Raw genomic sequence first — 16706 nt, forward strand, 5'->3', positions numbered from 1 at the left:
TTGACCTACAGACTTTTTGACTTGAGAACCGCCTTCCAATACGGATTAAGTTCTCAAGTCAAGACCCCACTGTACTGTAAGTGTCTATCTGTGATTATTGGCATCCTTCAAACAGATCCATAAGGGCTTTGACTGAGATGCTGTTTAGTTCTCATCATTAGTTTTGCTTTGAATATTTTATACATTAAGTGGAACATAAATGTCCCAAATCACAACCAGTGCCTTTGAGAACACGACGGCACCAAAATCTTATGGCATCTCGAAGACAAGCCCATGGGTCGGGGCACGTTTTTGGGATCAGGAGGCAGCTTCACCAATCCTCTGGGCACATGCAGAGTGGCTTTAAACCAGCACCGACACATCCATGACACAAGCCTCTCAGCAAAGGCTTTTCAGGGGAGAAGGTGAACCTGCTAGGTCTTCTGAACCTGTCTTTTTACGCAACAGGAAGGCAGAGGAAGGAAGGAAATAGCCCACGAAGCATTTCCCTCTGGAGTGATTATGTTGAACGTGCGCCCACCGCTCTCGCCTTGCTTTTTTTTTTTACCCGAGAGTGACTACACCCTCTGAGGGGACGCGCGCACGGTAAGGTAAAGCGCCGCAGGCGAGGCCGACGCTGCCGGGTGGGCGACGCATGGAAGCACGTCACTCCACCATCCCCATGAGTGGAAGTGGTACATCCTGGGTCTCCCCTTGGCTCGGGAGCGAGTAGTGCAGCCTGCAGAGCGAGCGAGCGAGCGAGCAAGCGAGCATCTGGCCCCGCCGCCTCTTCCTTGAATGGAGCCGGTTTAGCCGCTGGCGGTGGCAGCGAGCGCGGAGAGCGGCAAAGGAGTAGCCCGGCCCGCGTCGACTCTGTGGGGCAGCAGCCGCCAGGAGGGGAAGCCGAGCGAGCTGCGTTTCGTTCTCCTGCCCTCCTGCCCTCCTTCGCGGACTGAGCCATGGCCGGGCGAGGTCGGGTGTGGGCGCTGCTGCTGGCGCTCTGCGGCGTGTGGGGAGCCTTCTGTTTGCAAGGCTCCCAAGCCGACGAGCCTGAAGCGGCGGCGGCGGCGGCGGGCGGCGGCGGCGGGGCGAACAGGCGGCGGCGCCTGAGCCAGGAGGACGGCATCTCCTTCGAGTATCACCGCTACCCTGAGCTGCGGGAAGCGCTGGTGTCGGTGTGGCTGCAGTGCCCCTCCATCTCCCGGATCTACAGCGTGGGCCGGAGTTTCGAGGGCAGGGAGCTGTTGGCCATCCAGATCTCCGACAACCCCGGCGAGCACGAACCGGGTAAGGTGCTCCAGCTGGCCGCTGGCCGTTCCCCCCCCCCCCGCGCCCGCCGCCCCCTTCTCAGCTTCCCTTCTGCTTTCTCAGGTGGCAGCGCGGCGCTCCTCCGGGATGCCTCGTGGATGCCGAGGCTCGGGACCTCTCGCCTGACTCGCCTTCTTCCTGATCGTGGATGTTGAGGGGGATCTGTTTTAGGGATCATCGCCTCAGGCGGCAAGAGCGGCCGCAGGCAGCAGAGGCGATCCGAATTCAAAATGAGGGGCAGCGAGAATGTGTTTTAGTTCCCCGAGGACGTATGGGGTGTATACGGGGTGTTGAGGCGTAGTGTGCATAATAATGGATGTGGTGGCAACAGCGGTAACCTTCCGTGCTAAGAGGCTTTGAGAAGCTCTGTCTGCCTAGCTGGTGGCACCCGCAGCCATGATCTTAATCTGGCCTGGCCTCACAGGTAAACATCCTCCTGTGGCCAGCTTTGCTGGTTGTGCCCAGGCCAGGCAGTTGAAAAACCCTTTCTGTCTAAAAGCACTGATGGTGGGAAAGAATTCCTCTCTGCCTCTTTCCTTCTGACCAGGGCTGCCTCTGCTCTTAGGCAGAGGGAGACAGCTGTGGGCAGGTGGCAGCAGTACCAATATATTTATTAATATATAATAAATATACAACTGTTCCTCCCAAATCTCTCTTTCCCTTGCCATTTCCCTCCCTGGGGGAGAGATTTGTGTCTCTCTCACAACCCATTTTGCTCCCCTCTAAATCAGCTTACTGCACACAAGTATATGTGTTGAGTGGGAGGGTACTATTGCCAGTTGTCAGTGTTGAAGTGACATATAATTGCCAGTCCAGATGGTTTCTGTGCATGGAAAAGAGGGGCAGTGGCTTGGCTCAGGGCTGTTCCTCCTTCTAGGGTAGGGGAGAGAAACATGGGGATGGGCATTTAAAACCTATGTCCCAGCTGCATATTGACCCCCAAACCAGTCACAAGGCAGTCTTCATGGAAACACTTCTCCATCTTTATTACTAGTACTTAAGGTCAGTAGCCCTTAATGACGATAGACAGAGCTGCACACCATTTAATGGCAGTAACTAGTCCCATCACATATACTGTACATGTGTGCACAAGTCTTCATCTTGCTCACCTCACCTCCAGTTCTTGTCCAGTAAATTACTTCTCCCCAGGAATGGTTCCCTGTCACAACCATGACATCAGAATTTGGCTGTACTGATAGATTAACCAGATGATGTGATCAATAACTTTTCAGGGATGGCCAGTGTTAGTACTGGGAAGAGTAGCTGCCATATAGACAGGTACAAATGACAAATGAACTTACATATACCATTTATTTGATGCTTTGTAGCCTGGTTTTCTACTAGAAAATTAGGAGATTTGATTTTTTATCTCCCTCACCATGTCAAAATATCTTATTTAAAACATCTATACCACTACCTCTTGCCTCCCTTCTGCCTTTGAAAGGACAATAACTTAAAGATAGATAAAAGTAAAATAGACATGTAGCTCGAATGGTTGCTGCCTGATATAGCTGCTTGGATCAGTTGTTAGTTCCTATTGGTGACCAAATTACCCGCAGTCTTAAAAGCTGTATGAATGGATGTCAGTAGATAGCCTAATGCACAGCAAGCCATTTTTTTAGAGAAATGTTGTAGTAATTAGCACCACTAAAGTGATAGGATAGAATGACCAAAATTCTGCTACAAAATATTGCACACATAAAGGGAATATGCAGGCAGTTTTTACAATTTTCTGGCCGTCCGTTGCTAAAAGTTTGGTATGTCTAAGTGTACAACAGACACCTGGAATGATTGTGGACACCAGTTATTTAATTTTGGGTTTATACAACGCAACTGCAGTCGAATCCTGGCCACTAATTGTACTAATTTAACTAACCCAGATCCTCATCTATATGGGTATTGAGGACTAGATATTTGGCAGCATACTCTGATGATATGAGAACCAGAGACACATACATTTAGGAAGCAATATTGAATTCTCAGACATCTCTTTTTTTATGCCTAGGAAAGAAGAATGATAAAATGGTACTCAGGATCATAAGCAGTCTGGTCAATAATATTTTAATGAGAATTAGGATTTTGAGATGGGTGAGCATAGTCATTAGGCGATTAGAGTACAGTAGCAAATATGACTTTCCCTGACTTAAAACAAACAAAAACTCAATCCACTGGGATTTTTTTCCTTTTGTTTGCCCTTTTGCTTGTGCAAAGATATATATATATATATATACATGGGCAGCTATTGCTGGGGCTTTAAACTAGATTTCACCACTAAAGCTTACTGAGCCATAATGATCATGCTATATTTATGCATTTATGTGTTTAAATCTATATTCTGTCTTGCTATTTAGTGCACCAGTCAGCTAACAATGATAAAATACAGTATGAACAGTTTTGATCACATCTCACCAGTTCTGGCTAGCCTGCATAGTCTTCCTGTTGTTTTCCAGGCTGGGTTCTAGGTCTTGGTTCTAGCTTACAAAACCTTCGTCGGCCCATCCCTCCCATTCCTCACAGGCCTTGCTTCTGCAAGTGGCCATACCAAGGGAGGCAAAAAAGATGGTTATGTGAAATTGTGCCTTCTTGACTTTGGCCCCATCTCAATGGAATAGGCTCCCGCCAGAAGTATGTTAGGCCCTATCCTATCCTTTAAGGGAATGTTAAAGACTGTTCTCTTTCAACAAGCATTTAAAGACATTCTTGCTAAGTTAATGTTTATGCGTGTTTTTTGTTGCCATCACTATTTAAGTTTAATGTAACCTATGTTTATTTGTGGGCATGTGTTTTTGTTTATGTGGGTTGATTATTCATCATTGTAAACTGCTTAGAGCAGTGCTCAGCACTACATCAAGCTGTCTATAAACATCTTAAATAAATAAATAAATAAATAAATAAATAAATAAATAAATAAATAAATAAATAAATAAATAAATAAATAAATAAATAAATAACATACACACAAATTAAACATCAGTTAAATTTTTTGAAGCCACACCAATTAAAGTCACTTCAACAAGAAAATTTCAGATGAACCATTAATTTCCTCCAGTAGCTAGCTGTCTGAGAGCTGGTTGCTTAGATGAATGCTTATACACATCATTACCCATTTGGGTGGGGTGTTATATTTTTGATGTCTTCGTCTCAGATATATTTTCTCCTGCATTTTCTCCTCCAAAGAAAGAATGTCTACTGTCTATTGCATTGCTTCTAGAAGAGGAGAATTTTTAAAAAATAAGATCAAAGAAAGAAAGAAAGGTGGAAATGCAGGATTGTATTGATAGCATTGTGTGAACTATAAAATAATTTGAACTTCAGAAATATTTTAAAAGAATTAAAAACAGCCATGATGATTCTATGAAGGGTGGAAATTCAAAATCAACAGTGAAACAATGCCATTATTAGGATGATCAAAATGCCACCGAATTTTGCAAACTTTTGACTATAGCTAGGTATTATCAAAAACAGACAATGTGAAGGAGAATTGGAAAATCCTCAAACATGACCATATATTGTAGCTGTGAAGACTGCAGTTTAGACCAAATGACAAAATGGATATTTATGGACTAAACAAACCAGTAGGTGTTCCTGGTACTGAATTAAACCTTGCAGTGCATTGTCCAGTGCATACAGAAAAGCAATGACTTATCTTTATTTCTGAAAACAGTGAAGGACTGCTGACAGTAACCTTGATCTGTCTGTTCCTTCAGTCAGAATTCACAGGTTCTTTAACCAGCATAATATTGGAGACATGAGAGACTTTGTATTAGTAAAGATAGAGATTAATTTTGGAGTTGCATTAGGTAGACAAGTAAATGAAAGCTAAATGGCTGGAGGGACAGGAACCTTCAGTGTAAAGCCACTCTTCAGACAATAGAAAATCTTCCTCCTCTGGTGGTACAGTGAGGTCTTGACTTAAGAATGGCTCGAGTTAAGAACATTTTGACTTAAGAACCACTCTCATAGGAAAATATTGACTTGACTTACATACTTAGATTTGAGTTAAGAACTGAAAAAAACCCACGTGGGAGGCAGGGAAAGTGCAAAATGTGAACTTTCAGTTAACTGTTGGCCAGTGAAAAGGGTGCCTGTCTGCTTCCTCACTCCTCCCAGCGTTTAGAGAGTGGATTGGGAGTCTTCAGACTGCCTGATACTGCCTGGACTGTATTTTCCCTGCCTTCCCTGAACCTTTCTTGACCTAAGAAAAAAAGAAACAAAATATGCCCCTCTAGTGGTCGAAGGCAGAATAGCAGCTTCCCATTAGTTTCTATGGACGGAAAAGAGCAGATATGGATCAAATGGTTTTCAATGCATTCCTATGGGAAATGCAGATTTGACCTGAGAACTTTTTGACTTGAGAACCGCCTTCCAATATGGATTAAGTTCTCAAGTCAAAACCCCACTGTAGATTCTTGTCTGAATGACTAAGACCAGTTCATTAGTTACATATGTTTAACTCCAGCTGCAGAAGCTGCTGCAGAGACTGGACAAGGTGCTAGTTGTATTCCTGGCCACTCCTAACTAGCATGGCTCCAGATGCCTGAAGCAGCTTCTGCTGTTGGAGCTCTGGTGTTTTTCAAGGACATACTGAGGTAGCTGTGTTGGCACATCATATATATTTTGCATATTGTTCTATCTTGCAGCCTTGTATGTGTTTATCCTGCAGTGAGTGATAATAAGTTCCATGGAGCTTGCTTCCAGGTGAATGTGTATGAGATTGGAGCATCAGTGTCTAGTACAGCTAGGCACAGCTAGGGCGGTAACGTAAAAGATACTGCTTGCTAAGGAACAGTTCCTTCTGGTTTTGCAGCCAGTAGGGCGTTACGCTGATGTAACTGGTATTTTACAAGAATACATTACTGCATGGAAACTGAAGAATCTTTGTGGGTAGGGACTAGCACTAACAAGCAGCAATGATTGATATTCAGCATCTCTGTAGAAACAGCCAAGGATACTCCAGAAAGAGGCCTGAAAGATAAGGAGCAAAGCATTTTATAGCAGTGGTCAATATTAACTGTTAACATTTTTTTTATCGTTCTCAAATATAAAGCAAAATGTATGGTTGTGTTTCATGAGAAATTACAAATACAGTAGAGTGAAATAAAAACTGTGCAGTCTGATTCATGCTGTCAGTGTTACTAAGGAATACTCCTTAAAAAAGAACTAAAATCAGGGTACTGGTTTGCTTATGGTCACATAAGACTCAGGAGTTACCTTACTGCTTTTGTGAAGTTACAGAGCATGTCACCTAGCTGGTCTCTTCTGCTTAGAAAGTTCAAGCTACAATCCTGTATCCATTTATTTGGAAGTAAGCCCATTGAATTCCTTGTGACTTCTGACTCTCATATACTTCTGGATACATATCCAAGTTTCCACTTTTCAGTGTTTAGTCTTCTAGTTTCCTTTTTGCTCATTTTAGGAAAAGCTTGATTCTCCCTAAGATTCAGTAACATGCAGTCTCACAGTAAAATAGTTTTTGGCTGTCAGCGCAATTTAATATTTGTGTGTGTTAAAATGGTGTATAAAAAACAATGATTTTTTTAAAAATAAAATTGCTTTAAATAGATTTAAATACAGTAATGATTTTAAAAATCAATTTTTAAAATTTAAATAATAAAAAATTAATGTTTAAAATTTAAATTGTAATTTAAATCTAATTCACCCTGCTTTGAAATGCCTGTGAAAGTTCCTAAAACTGACCCCCTTTTGAGCTGAGGTAGCAAAATGATTTGTCTCTTAAATTTGCCAAAGTTTTAGCTTTATTGTAAGCTTGGTGTCTCATTTTTCTTGACAGAGAGGTAAATCTTGCCACAGAACTGAGGGGAAGTGTGTGAGATAAGGTTGTGTCTGTTATGCAGATTGTATGTGTCAGGAATTAAGGAAGATGACAGGAAAGACTGAAAGGAAAAACTGCTTGGAATTATATGTATGTGAAATCTGAGTCCCATGTATAGAAGATTGAATGAACAGCAGAAATGCCACATGTTCAAGGTACTTCCCCCTGCACTGAGCTTATGAAGTAAATTTGACTACAATTTCCATCAACCCCAGTCATCATGGTCATGTTGGGTGGGATGATATTTAATGCAGTACATTTGGAGGGTATCAGATTAGGGGATTTTGGCTGAAGGAATGAGTATCATTGGTATTTTCAGTATTTTGAATGTGTTTTCTGAGTTATCACCAATAGCTAGTTTGGATGTTAAATGAAGCAGAAGACTGCACCTAATGTTTTTGTTATTCCTATTTCTGATGAAATATCTGAAGTAAGAGCATGTGGAGCTGACATGAGGGGTGTTCTGGAAAGGTCAGTTCCATAAATACCCTTCCCCCCGAATATCATGATATATGATTTACTTATAACCGACCAGAAAATGGAATATAGTTTATAATTGCATGACAGGGCTTAGCTATACAGAGTAGAATTTTCAATATATAAATCATACCATTCTGTAAATTAGTCTAAATATATGCTAAAAACTGTATAGCTGTGGGCTTCTCATTGTGCTTCACATTTCATTATTTCATATTCTGCATGATCATTCTACATCACGTTTGAGAACCTAATGGTTGAGAATTAAGCTGTATAGTGAGCACCAGCCAGCCTCTGGAAACTCAAATCATATTGATTTCAAAACTTTTCTCCCTGGGTGATGATTAGGAAAAACTGTTCTGAAAAGTCTAAAGATATACAGTATACTGTACATATATATAGTTTGATCACAAACTGTGGAAACCAGTGTTATGTCTGTGGTACTGAATTGTCAATTGAAAGGCTGAATTTGTAACTAACCTGCAAATGCTACTCCTGGGAATATTATTTTCTTGCATCCCACATTTATTCCAAGAGAAGCTAAAGCTGAAGTAGAAAGGTTAGTTTCCACTGAGTTTGTTCTGCTTATCTTGTTAAATGTGGAGATACTTGGGGCAGGTTTTTTTTTGTTAAACAGCTGTAATGTACGTTGTTTTTACAGTAAAATATCCTGTTATTGATCCATTTATAGAACATGGCCATTGGGTTAGCATTTTGCCAGACACTAATAAAGTTTGTTAGAGTGGCAAGTTAACAAATCCAGTCAGCTGTTGCAGTTATGTATAACATAAATGTCTTCTGGCTGGCTGGATATTTTGGGAAGCTTAGATTTCACACAGAAGCTAAAATGAACATATGTTTATGTTTTTCTTAATCATCTTGCAAGCTGAGTAAGCACAAATCAGTTTGGTCTTTTCTTCTATCTTACTTTGCAGTTTGATAATCAGTTGCTGCTTTTAATATATTGTACACCGTGATGGCTTGGAGGAGGTTTGGAAAAGGTATAGAAACAGCCTATCTAGTAAAACCAGAGGTTGGAAGAATAATTCTTTTTACACCTTCCAGAATCCTGACTGCCATGGCCATTAAATATATATCTCAGGTTGTGAATACTGATGTACAAGTTGATTTTGTATAATGGATCTCAACCTGTGCTTTGAGTCATTTAAAAAAATCTTTGATGTAAATATAAAAGACTGTACTCCACCTCACTTTGCACAATCCAGACATGGAACCCTGAAATGGGGAATATATTCTTTTCCATTACTTTGTTGTTCAACATTTTCCTTGTTATATGTGTTTTCTCATTCTAAAAGACGTAAATGCCTTTCATGAGGGTAAGCAATTGACAGCAAGAGATTAAGCTAAAATTTGCATATATATTTTTCCCCATACTTTTACTTTTGGCTCCGCTCACCATTGAAATCTGTCCCCCACAAAAGAACTCTGAAATTGAATTTGGCCATTGAGTACATGTGTCTTCTCAGTAACACAGCTGTGGAACAACTTGTCATCACAATATAACAGAAATCTAGTTCTCAGTTTCATTTCACATCTTTTCTGTCATCCCTTACTACCCGCTTCTCTTACTCTTTTTGGTTCCATCTAAAGAACTGCTGGGGAAGCGACGGACTAATCTTGGAGAGTCCTCCTCAGGTAATAACTTGAATTGGCTTTTTGAAGTAGGACCAAGGGCCAGGTGAGATCAGGTTGAGGGTTGTGCTAAGGACTTGGATTTATGTCTTGAATGGGCCGTGACACTGTTTCTAAAAATGTACAGTATTTTAATTTTAATATCCCACAATGTATACATTAGAGACAAGGAGAACATTAGAGACAGGGAGAAAAGAGCAAATCTTGTGTATTGTGCATTTTAAAATACCTTGGCAAATCTTGAAATATAATTATGGGCTAAAAAATACAGAGGGAGAACTCATATTGTTTTTTAATTCCTCACCAACTACTGTATTCTAGATCTGCTAAATGTTAAAGATGGAAGAATGCCAGCTCTTATTTGGCCAAAAGACTTTGATCATATATTAAATGCTAACAAAGCATTGCATACTTTTCTTGAAAAAAAAGTTAAGTACTTCGTAATTTTAAGTGTTCCTTTTTACTTTTTTAATAGTATCTTTGCTGAGGAAAAACAAAAACAAAGCAAAGCCCTATCAATATGTTTATCTTCTATCTTGTCCAGGTTATAGTCTTCGTGATCATGTACTTTATCCGTGTTTGCAATTAGCAAAGAATATAATTTATGCTGCATTTTGACCTGTAGTATAAAGTCTGCAATATAAACTGATGGACAGAAATGTTCACTATTTATATGTGGAATGAAAGATTTCTCTGTGCTGTCTTATGTTTGCCAGATTTTGTGTATGGATGTTGTTTATATATAGGAAATTGTCTGTACTTTACTTTGTCTAATTGATTCAAAACACCATTCATCTCACTTACAGCTTTCATAGTGTGGCATTATATATCACAGACATTAATTACAATGAATTAAACAAATGTTGCAGAAGAAAGAGGGCGGAGTGAAATGTGTCATAGCATACTGCCTAGGTAATAGAGCATCTCTAGAAATGGAGTGCAAGGCTTAGAGATTATGATGACAGGACTTGCCATCTCCTAGATGGACATTCTTGTGGTTGATATAGCCCCTGCCATATGCTTCTATAATCTGGAGTTTCCCCTTATGCACTTGTTTGTTCATTTGTTTGTATTTGGACAAAGTTAGAAAAAGTTACTTTTTTGGAATACAACTCCCACAGATCTCAAGTTGATTGACTAATAATAATAATAATAATAATAATAATAATAATAATAATAATAATAATAATAATAATAATAATAATTATTATTATTATTATTATTATTATTATTATTATTATTATTATTATTATTATTATTATTATTATTATTATTATTATTATTATTATTATTATTATTTCTCAAGATGAAATAGTAACATAGAATACGCACATCACCAAGGCTGAAAAGTATTTTGCCTATACTGTTATAGTTTACCTTTGGGCTTTCCATAGTATCATTTCCCTTTCCTGAATTACACTGATTCGGTCAAACTGTTGTTACCTGTGATAATTTTGAGGCAAAGGTTCCAGGCACTGAGATCATCTGAAGTCCAACCATTTTCTCTTGATCCTTCTTTCTGGGATAGCAATCTATGAAGCAGGTTGGTGACTACCCAACCAAGCAATTGAGGTTCGAGGTTAGGTGAATTAATTATACTTTATATGTTTTCAAACTGCAGAACTGGAAGGGACCCTATAGATCATTGAGTCCCGTTCCTGTCAAAGAGGCATAGTGGAGAATTGGACTCCCAGCATCTGGCTCTGAAGCCAGATATCAAAGCAGGTATCTAGCAGTATAATAATATGTTGTTATAACAATAAAATACACTGTGAAAGGGATATTCAGCACATGAATGGCAAATGCTATTGTTAAAAACCAATGCGGTGAGATTTTTATGCAATCAGTATATAATTTAACTATGTCTTTATTTAAATCTAGTTAGTGCACAATTCCAGTCTTCATCTCCCACCATCAGATGTGCAGTAATGTAGAGGTGTTGTGTTGGACTATTAAGTAGAAGTGTGTCAGATATTCTGATGTAAAAGGTGGGGGATTAAGATGAAAATAGAAGGTTGAGAAAGAGTGGAAAAATGAAAGAAAGGAAGAGAGAGAAGGTATTGATTTGGGTTGATAAGAAACATAGAAGAGAAATTACCTAGCCACAAAAAATGCAGACCTTTTCTTGGGATTCTTGTGCATATGCAAACATATGTTCCTGAGAGAGCGAGAGAGGGAGGGAGGGAGAGGGAGAGGGAGAGAGGGAGAGAGGGAGAGAGAGAGGGAGGTCTGTATTTTGGTAATTCATCCATTTTGACCAGAAATATCTCTGATTATGGGGTACATGATGTGAGTTCCAGGTACTGGAACTGGGTCCTAGGTTGTTCAATATATTTGAAGAATCCTTGAGACAAGCTATGTTGGAATTAGTAGCCTTCAAGGGCAGCCTTCTAACCTAACATTCACAAAGGCTCCATAATTAATCTTCATATTTTATCATATTTGACTCCTCTCTATCTTTCTTGGCAGGTTCTTCTCTTGAGTAGGTCTCGGCCATGCCTGTTTACACACATGCACACCCCAATTCATTTTCAAAAACCCAAATCAGCATTTCAAAGGTAGTATTGTTTCACCCTTAAAGAGCTGGGTCAAATGACATTAGAGGCTGCATACCTGGAGACACACACAAACACCCAGACACAAACATACATGGTTTTCACCATAACCCTTCTCCACAATGGCTTAAGGATCTGACTTACAAGGAAACTATTGTATGCGGCAATACCTCTTAGATCATACTGCTGTTGCAGAGACTGGGCAGCTACTGGGACAGCCTATCCGCCTGAGCCAACAAAAGCTATCAAGATGGTGGGGTGGTGCTCTCCTTGACATCAGCTGCATAAACACCAGGAATGCCCATCACTGTTCTACTTCAGTGTTTGAACTACTGATGGCTAATGTGGTATCACACGGGAACAGTTTCTATGTTAATGAATACATAGGGTGGGTGATATTGGCAGTCTTTTATTTGGTTGGTGTCCGGGCCCTATTGTATTATTTCTCTCCAGAGGTGAAGGTGGGGAAGTGGAAGTTGTAGAAGTGTGAGAGGATGGAACATACCAGCATCATTTCTAAGACAATTGGCATTGCTTAGATACTTAAGTGCGGTCAAGTTGGAACTGACTTATGACAACCCTAATAAGGGTTTCAAAGTAAGATACTGTATGTAAGGAGTGATTTTATCACTTCCACATACCCTGTGAGCGTTTATGACTGAATGGGAATTCAAACCCAGGCCGCATGAAGCACTCTGTCCACTACACCACATTGAGTGGTGTGTACTCTACTTGGTACTTAAAAGATGACATGTGGTGCATCTCATTTTCTTCACCTGATGACATAGGATCTAAATGTGTGCTATAATGTACTATTCTGCTCTTGTATTTGGCCTCCGCACCAATGAATATTAAATGCTTTAGGGCTTAGTGAGTGTTTACTTTAGCTAGTTGTCAGCTTATTTGACATTCTGCAGAGTCTGAGCAGGTGTTCAGCAGCAAAAAAGAGAAAGAAAGAAAGAAAGAAAGAAAGAAAGAAAGAAAGAAAGAAAGAAAGAAAGAAAGAAAGAAAGAAAGAAGAAAAGGAGTTGGTCTTGCTTTACATTATTCTGCTGTCCAAAAGAGTCTGAGTACATGGACCAGTTTTTTAAATAAATGTCTAGCATGACCTTGGAGCAAAACATTTATTTGATAATTACAGTTTCAGGGATGCTTACAAGCATAATGCATGCAAGCATAATGCTATGAGACCTCCCTCTCTTTCTTGAAAGGGATGCTTTAAAGCAGTGGTTCCCAACCTTGGGCAACCAGTCTTGGACTACAATTCCCAGAAGCCTTCTCCACCAAAGCTGGGGTTTCTGGGAGTTACAGTCCAAGAGCACCTGCATTACCCAAAGTTAGGAATCTCTGCTTTAAAGTGACATTTCCATCTGGTCCTGATTGCACCGGTTTGCTCCAAAGAGAGAGAGAGAGAGAGAGAGAGAGAGAGAGAGAGAGCAGCCCTGCAGCTGGACCCAAAAGGCCAGGCCAGAGCATGGGGCAGGATTAAGCAAGTTCACAATCTGCAGTACATCACCTGTTCACCAGCAAACACAGCAAATCACACCTTGCTGTCAGGGCTCCAAACTGCGATCTAAGTCATTTGATCATACTTGTGCTTTACCTTCCTAGTAGTCATTTTTTGCTCCCTGACTTTTGATACTCTTTCATACCTACCTATTCAGACTAATGTTTAAATAGTAAAGCAATGTTGGTATCTTTACCTGCAGTAAAAGTCACAATAGAGATTGCCCAGAGCAGCTCCTCTAAAACGGAGGATGTAATATTGTGAGTGGGTTGTGGCTTGGCTATGGGGATGTGTCCCAGTTCCCCTTGCAAAGATGATGAGATTTCAGATTTAATTTTATTTAATGAGGAGGAGGATTGCTCCACCACCACCTCCAGAGCCCCTTCTTTCTCCAATAATGTATGCGCTCTAAAAGAACACTCTGGTTTGACATGTAACATTGACACATGGTTCAATGGGTCTTCCACCAAACATCTCCAGGTTGGTAGGGGAACTCAGGGGTCGATACCTGCTGACACACAAACGGCTGCAGCAGAGGTGATGTGCCCAACAACCTTCTACTTCTTGGCCCTTTCCCCCTTTCTCCTTCTCACTCTCAAGGGCTGTTGTATCCAGCATCGGCTTCTGCTCTCTCAGTTCTGGCCATCCTTGTGATTTTTCTTACTTACTTTACTTTTATTAGACTTTTACCCCAGCCCCCCAAGACAAAGTCTACTTGGGGCGGCTTACATACATAATAAAACACAACAGTATACGAAGCATAATAAAATCCTTCAAAACTAAAAACTTAACACTTATTTCTAAAAACATTACCAAAATAGACTAGTTAAAGAAACAGAAAAAGAATCAGTTCTTAGTTTCCTGACTCTTCTCTCCTCAATTGTCTCTTCTCTCTCTCCTTCCTCTCTCCCTAGTAGGAGGGTTCTCTGGGAATTTCCATTTCTTCTATTTCTTTTCTGCTTCTTTCAGGAGATGTAAAGCAACTACCTCTCCAGTCCAGGGGTCTTCTAATTCCACTACCTCCTAGCCTTCCACCAACTCTGACTGGGGATCACTTCTCTTCTTTCTTTTTTCTCCGTTCCTTCTTTTCCTCTCCTGTCTGTTTTATCCTCTCCTATGATTATCCTTCCCGGTTTCCCACTGACTCTTTTCCTGGTCTTTTTTCTAACTCTGAACTCCTCGTTCTCATTGGTCCCAGCAATTCTATATCTTTCCCGCCCTTTCTGATCTTTTGCTCCATTGGAGGGTGTGAAGGAGAAAGGAGTGAGAGTGAGCTATCTGTGGTAACAGAAATAGAGGACAATAAGGTGGAAGAGACTGAAGGAAAGCTGATAATGGGGATGGAACAAGGGAGGATGGTGCCTGAGGAGAAAAGAGGGAAGGAGGAGATGTTTGGTGGAAGAGAGCGCGAAGGGAAAATGGGAGGAGCAACAACTGTCAGTTTGGGAGGAGTATATAGGAACAAGGGGAACGTTGGTTTGGGGCAGAACTGGAAAAGGAGAGGAAAGAGAAAGAGGAGATGAGATGTAAAGAAGAAGAATATAAAAAGGCGTAAGAATTATTGAAGGACTTTCCTAACTTAAGAGTGGGAGGACTGTTACCTCATCCTGGGACTGAACGGGAGAAAGAATCAGTGCTCGAGACACAAGAGTGGACTGTCATTGTATTCCCTCGGGGACAAGGAAGAGGAAGAACGGTGATCCGGCCCCACCAAGATTCAACATACCACCTAAGGAAGGCGACTAGGCGAGGCACCCATGTTGTGGCACATTCTGTGTGGTCCGGAGTGCCCCTCTCCGGAAACCTACCGACCAGGAACCATTTGCCCAAGCACCCCAGTGAGTTCTCTGGACTTCGGGAGGGAGTTGGTATCTTTAAGTTATGGCTTGTTGCCAGAATTGACATGTTTCGACCCATTAAGTAATATAATTGAGAGTTGTGAAAAGAATAAAGAACACATCATGAGTACTGTTAAACCGTCTCCGGTTGCATTTCCCGCCAAAAATGTGGAGTTGCCTAAAGAATTAGAAGAACCCGATGACAGAGGGTTATCTCCAGGTTTTTCTTGGGCTTTGGGGCTTACTGCTCTCGGGAGGTGAATCCAGGTTCAATGTCAAGAGTCCCATTTTGATGCAAGAGCTCGATGTCCCGTACCCTTCTACCACTGGAGGAGGAGAGGATGGCACACTGATGGGTTGATTACTGTCCTTGCTGTTACCCTCCTTACAAATATATAGAAAAACAACACACCCTGGATTTGAGAATTTGCATTGTACAGTGTTATGTATTCTCTGTTCTGTTGTATGGCATTGAATTGTGGAGGTTGCCATTAAAAGAAAAGGAGGGGTTTTGAATGTGGGGTTATTATAAGATGTTAAGATTTGGATCAAGAAGGGGGTGCTAAGGTGAATAAATAAAAAAGACAGAATCATAAAATGCTGACAATACAGAAGCATAAACTAGTTTAGCCATGTAACGAGAAGTGAAAACTACAGGTTATTATTGCTAACGATTCAAGACAAAATAAATGGGAGAAGTAGAGTAGGAAAGAGACAACACTTTGTCTGGGAAAATCCTACCCAACATCTTTATTTAGAGCTGTTGCATCCAAAGTCAGAAAAGCCATAATACTCTCCAACTGTTGCTAAAGGAGAAGGAGGAAGAGGAAGAGAAAACAGTTCTATTCACATACTGCTGTCTGTGTCATGAGAGTAATGCTATCCTGCCCTACAATATTTGGTGTATGAAGGGCAGTAGCAGCAACAGTAACCTTATCTGACAGTTCTGAACAGGTCTTACCAGCTGTATTTGTGGGTAGGTTACAAGCTTCCTGTTCAAGATTTTGGCACACTTTTACTAATCAGGGAGCTGGACAGGGGACAGATTGTATTTGTTTTCAGTATGGAAGGGATTGTCACTCTCTGATTGGCCTTCTCAGCCACACTAGATGCTGTTCCAAGACCTCAGAGCACGTTACCATAGTCTCTCGAGACTGAAGGATGCCTACAAACTAATTTAAGAGATTCATATCCCACAGCTGGTTGGATAGCTCACTGAGATGGTGCTCCATAGGTAGGGAGTTTGATTCTCCAGTGCTTACCAGAAGAGGAGAGAACCTTGCAGCTTTGGACAAGCTACAGTGTCCTAAAGGGCCCCCAGAAGAGGAAAATATTAGTCTGTGTTTAGGAAACCCTGAAAAGAGCCACCATAAATCAGGACTGACTGAACAGCACACACTTATTATATTAAGATTAGGCATCCTTCAGTCTCAAGAGACTATGGTAACGTGCTCTGTATGGAGAACAGTGTCTTCTGGCTGAGAAGGCCAATTCGAGAGTGACCATCCCTTCCACACTGAAGACAAATACAATCTGTCTATAGTATTATATAGTCT

General features: G+C 40.9%; 1 protein-coding gene across 1 annotated transcript in view; it reads left to right on the forward strand.

The window, feature by feature from the left end:
• The first annotated feature begins 711 nt into the window (after nt 1–711).
• CPE (carboxypeptidase E) overlaps nt 712–16706 on the forward strand; it is a 98320-nt gene continuing 82325 nt past the window's right edge. Inside the window, exon 1 of the mRNA XM_073001483.2 lies at nt 712–1266. Coding sequence (XP_072857584.2) covers nt 939–1266 — 328 coding nt within the window. The 5' untranslated portion in view covers nt 712–938. The remainder of the gene's footprint in view (nt 1267–16706) is intronic.

The sequence above is a fragment of the Pogona vitticeps genome, chromosome 5 (genome assembly GCF_051106095.1).
Source record: "Pogona vitticeps strain Pit_001003342236 chromosome 5, PviZW2.1, whole genome shotgun sequence".
NCBI classification, from domain to species: domain Eukaryota; kingdom Metazoa; phylum Chordata; class Lepidosauria; order Squamata; family Agamidae; genus Pogona; species Pogona vitticeps.